Here is a 4231-nt window from a genome sequence, read left to right as displayed (position 1 = left end):
TCAGTCTTTATACGCCGGATTTCAGTCATAAATAGACGATCTTGAGGTGTATCACAGTTCGTCTGAATAAGGTCTGTTTATGACTGAAATTCGTCGTGTAAAGAACTGGTTAGTAAAGCCGTGTTCAACCGCGATTTTTCCAGCTGTTGCTGGGCCCATTTCGGTGGCAGTGCAGTGCAGCAGGTGTGACCGCCGGCCTGGTGTCGTGTTGCAGACCTGCTGTGGAGTCCCGTGCCCGGCATGGTGGGCTACTTCAACGGCGAGGGCCAGGCGCAGGGGCAGGGCCCGGCGCCCGCGCCCGGCCCCGGGTCGGCGCCGCAGGGCGAGGAGCTGTCGCCTAAGCGCGTCGTCTGCAGCCCCGACCTGCCCGTCTTCTCGCTGACGCAGGCCTTCGAGGAGGCGGGCAAGGCGGCCCAGCAGGCGGCCGCCGTCGCGGCCTCCGCCTCCGCCGCCTCCGCGTCGGGCGGCGCGGGCACGCAGGGCGCTGCCGGCGCCTTCCAGTGCTCCTTCTGCCAGAAGACGTTCTCGCAGAAGAACACCTACCAGAACCACGTGCGCTCGCACGGCAAGGAGGGCGACGATCCTTACCCGTGCACCATCTGCGGCAAGACGTTCGCGGTGCCGGCGCGCCTCACGCGCCACTTCCGCACGCACACGGGCGAGAAGCCGTACCAGTGCGAGTTCTGCAAGAAGGCCTTCTCCGTCAAGGAGAATCTGAGCGTGCACCGGCGCATCCACACCAAGGAACGGCCGTACAAGTGCGACGTGTGCGAGCGCGCCTTCGAGCACAGCGGCAAGCTGCACCGGCACATGCGCATCCACACGGGCGAGCGGCCGCACAAGTGCCAGGTATGCTCCAAGACGTTCATCCAGAGCGGCCAGCTCGTCATCCACATGCGCACGCACACGGGCGAGAAACCGTACGTGTGCAAGGCGTGCGGCAAGGGCTTCACCTGCTCCAAGCAGCTCAAGGTGCACACGCGCACGCACACGGGCGAGAAGCCGTACTCGTGCGACATCTGCGGCAAGTCGTTCGGCTACAACCACGTGCTCAAGCTGCACCAAGTGGCGCACTACGGCGAGAAGGTGTACAAGTGCACCATCTGCAGCCAGACGTTCACGTCCAAGAAGGCGATGGAGGTGCACATCAAGAGCCACTCGGAGCAGCAGCAGCAGCAGCAACCTCAGCAACCTCAGCAGCAGCAGCAGCAGCAGCAACAGCAAGCTCCTGCGGCGAGCTCTGCGCAGCACCAGTGGCACACGCCGTCGTCGCAGCAGCACCACCACCACCAGCAACAGCCGCAGCAACACCACCAGCAGCCCCAGCAGCAGCACCACCTACCTCCGCCGCCAGCGCCGTCCCCGGAGCCTCGTCTGGAGGCGGAAGTGGCGCGCAAGGCGACAGAAGTGGCGGTGTCGATGGAAGACGACGCGGGCAACCCCGTGAGCGTGCGCGACATGTGCTACTACTACTTCTACCCGCCGTCGGGGGCTGTGCCCGTTCCACCCGCCCACGCGGGCCAGGCGGCGGTCCCCGCCGGCGCCGGGAGCGGCAGCGGCGGCGTCAGCCCGGTGCTGCTGGCGGCCGTGGCGGCGGCGACGTCGTCCGAGGGCGTCGGCGGCAGCCTGACGCCGCCCGCCAGCGTCGAAGACGACGAGCACTTCGCGCGCGCCGACACGGCCGTGCCGCTGAGCGAGCCGCCCGTCTACCTGTTCCCCGAGCCCTTGGGTTCGATGCGCGGCCGCGCCACGCCGTACGACTTGCCCGTGCCGGCGTGCCTGGCCGCCTCCAGCCCGTCGCCGCCGCTGACGCCGCCCTCCAGCAACCCCGTCTCGCCCGTACCCGCCGCTCCCGCGTCGCCCGACCGCCGCGACGCCTGTTCGCTGCCGCCCCGCAAGCGCTGCAAGCAGATCCTCAAGTCCATCGCGGCAGCGGCCGCCGCCGAACCAGCCATCCGCTACAGCTCCGTCATACACTACGCGGGGGCCTCGTAAGTGCCGTCGGACACTTCCGTCGCTTAACGTTCCGTCGCTCGCGAGTAAAACACTGGGACTTCTCACAAGTGAAGCGAAGTGACTCCGCGAGTGACTACAATACGGACAAATTGTAGGCTAGTCAGAACGACTGTTCAGGGTACTTTGCGTCTAGCCTATAGCCGAGTGAGATGAGGAAATGCGAGCTCAGACGCGCATTTGTACAGTGTTCTGCTCCAGTTAGTGGACTCGTGTCTAACTGGAGGACGTCAAAATTTTCATAGAGTTATAGCTGACAGCAGTACTGTTATTACTAAAGGTACTTGTCTCTCCGCTGGTCCTTCCTAAACCAGGTATCCGTACGCCATTTGAAACTGTTCGCCGCTGTATTTGAAAATATCCCAGTTATTCTAATTTATTTGCTACAGTAGTCATGACTAACTCTAAGAACACTCTTCCCTTGGTGGCGTAGCTGTTTGGATACAAATCAAAAGACGGTTCAGCACTTCGGATATATTCACTTGTTTCTGGTCGTTAACGACGTTACCTTTCAATACTGTCAGACAATATACTCACATTTTTGTAGCATCTTGTTCTCACGTAAACGTCGTCTCACGATTTTCATCATATGTGTATGACATTTGAAACTTATAATACAGTCCCGTTTACGAGTATGCAGGCGCATTAAACGCATTGTCGTCTGATGTATAATTTGTCTGTTTTGGTCACATCGACCAAGGGGTCGGTAGCCAGTGAGACCAGTAGATTTATATCGAAACAGCTGCTCCCGCCAGACACCGCGCCGAGCCTCTTACTAGAGAAAACATTAGTATTTGTTTTATTACATAAACCAAAGGTACCATAAAATACTTGGTCTACATTTTCTCAATGCCCAAATACACCTACCCTTCCTGCAAGCTACTTCATAAGCTACACATGTTCATTACTCCGATTCCTGTTTAATTTATTCACAGAAAGCAGATAAAACATTCAGGCTGAATGGCCTGCTGGAGGGATAAGGACACGACGGTTTCCGCTCCTTTCTTTTTTTTTTTTTTGCTGTCCGTGTGTGTCGAATGTACTTTTTCTTTAAGAGCTCGCTCATCTCTCTTCTTTTTTTATTGTTTTTTTACGAGTAACGAGGAATAGCGCTCAGTGAAATTCGTACCCAGCTGATCTCAAACAGACTGGATTCACTATGATCCTTTCACAGAGAGTTACAAACCTCGCGAGCACGACTGAGTGTCAAAGACTGCACTATGACGAGTTGACAAGACTGTACGTACAAGCAGCACTGGGTTGCTCCGGATCATTTTAGCAATAAAGAAACAAAGAAATGTAGTAACCTGCGTGCAGGTACCTCAAATCAGAATTTTGCTCTGTACTGCACAAGAAAAAGTTTTTTGATGTGTTTAGGAGCATTTGCGATATCTGGTAACGAGAGAGAAGAAATTATTTAGCTAAAAATTGTTGAACACTTGTGCTAATGTATATTTTACTTTCGCTGTTTCTTAAAATTACGAAGTCCTCACCAAAGTACAAACGCATCAGTAGCAAGAAGAAATAAAGTATAAAGATTCATGAGGCCTTGTGACAGTGTTTCTACATTTTTTTGTGAAAGACAATTTTTCGTATACAAGAAATTTCAACATTTTGCATCCCGAAAATATTCAGAAATGCTAGTTGTTTATTCAGGTGCCAATATACACATTCTAAACCGTTGAAAGTTACAGTAAGTTTAGTCTTTGGAGCTGGCCTTCAGAGCCACGTTTATGACCCCTTGTGTGGATGGGGTCCCATAAAGCATTTTCCATTTTTATGTGCACAGTTGCCTTCTTTGGTGCCTGATGCATAGTGGTTGAAACTGATCTGATTCCATCGTACATACAAATGGCCTTTCGAAAAAGAATGTCAGTGTCAGAGTTTGTGTTGAAACGTGTACAATATTAAAATTGCATGGAGTATATTATAGATCTAAGAGAGCTCGTCTAGTGTCTATTCCAGAAGTCTTTGTTGTGTTAATGAATGGCAAGTTCCTTATGAGTCAACATATGTATGTCCTTTGTGTTGTAATTATGTATGTAATAATAGTATGAGTCGTTCATGTTATACAGAAGTGGTATGTGCCATGTGAAATTGACTAGATTATCTGTTGTCATAGTTTAGATTGTCATAGCTGAATGTTGTGCACAATCATAGCAGTGTATGATCTTTATACATATATCAGGGATTATAATTTCACAATTTTTTGAAATAT

General features: G+C 52.8%; 1 protein-coding gene across 1 annotated transcript; it reads left to right on the top strand.

Annotated features, from left to right (window-relative positions):
- Positions 1 to 453: 453 nt before the first annotated feature.
- LOC124799035 (Krueppel homolog 1-like) lies at positions 454 to 1995 on the top strand (the record flags this gene model as incomplete). The annotated part of the gene is given in 4 exon segments (XM_047262572.1): positions 454 to 1194; positions 1197 to 1233; positions 1355 to 1524; positions 1612 to 1995. Coding segments are annotated over 4 exon segments (1332 nt in total), but the record flags the coding sequence as incomplete, so codon positions are not given.
- Positions 1996 to 4231: the final 2236 nt, after the last annotated feature.

This window comes from Schistocerca piceifrons, chromosome 5 (assembly GCF_021461385.2).
Source record: "Schistocerca piceifrons isolate TAMUIC-IGC-003096 chromosome 5, iqSchPice1.1, whole genome shotgun sequence".
NCBI lineage: Eukaryota > Metazoa > Arthropoda > Insecta > Orthoptera > Acrididae > Schistocerca > Schistocerca piceifrons.
Note: the sequence above shows the minus strand (reverse complement) of the source record. Positions and strands in the feature narration are given on the sequence as shown.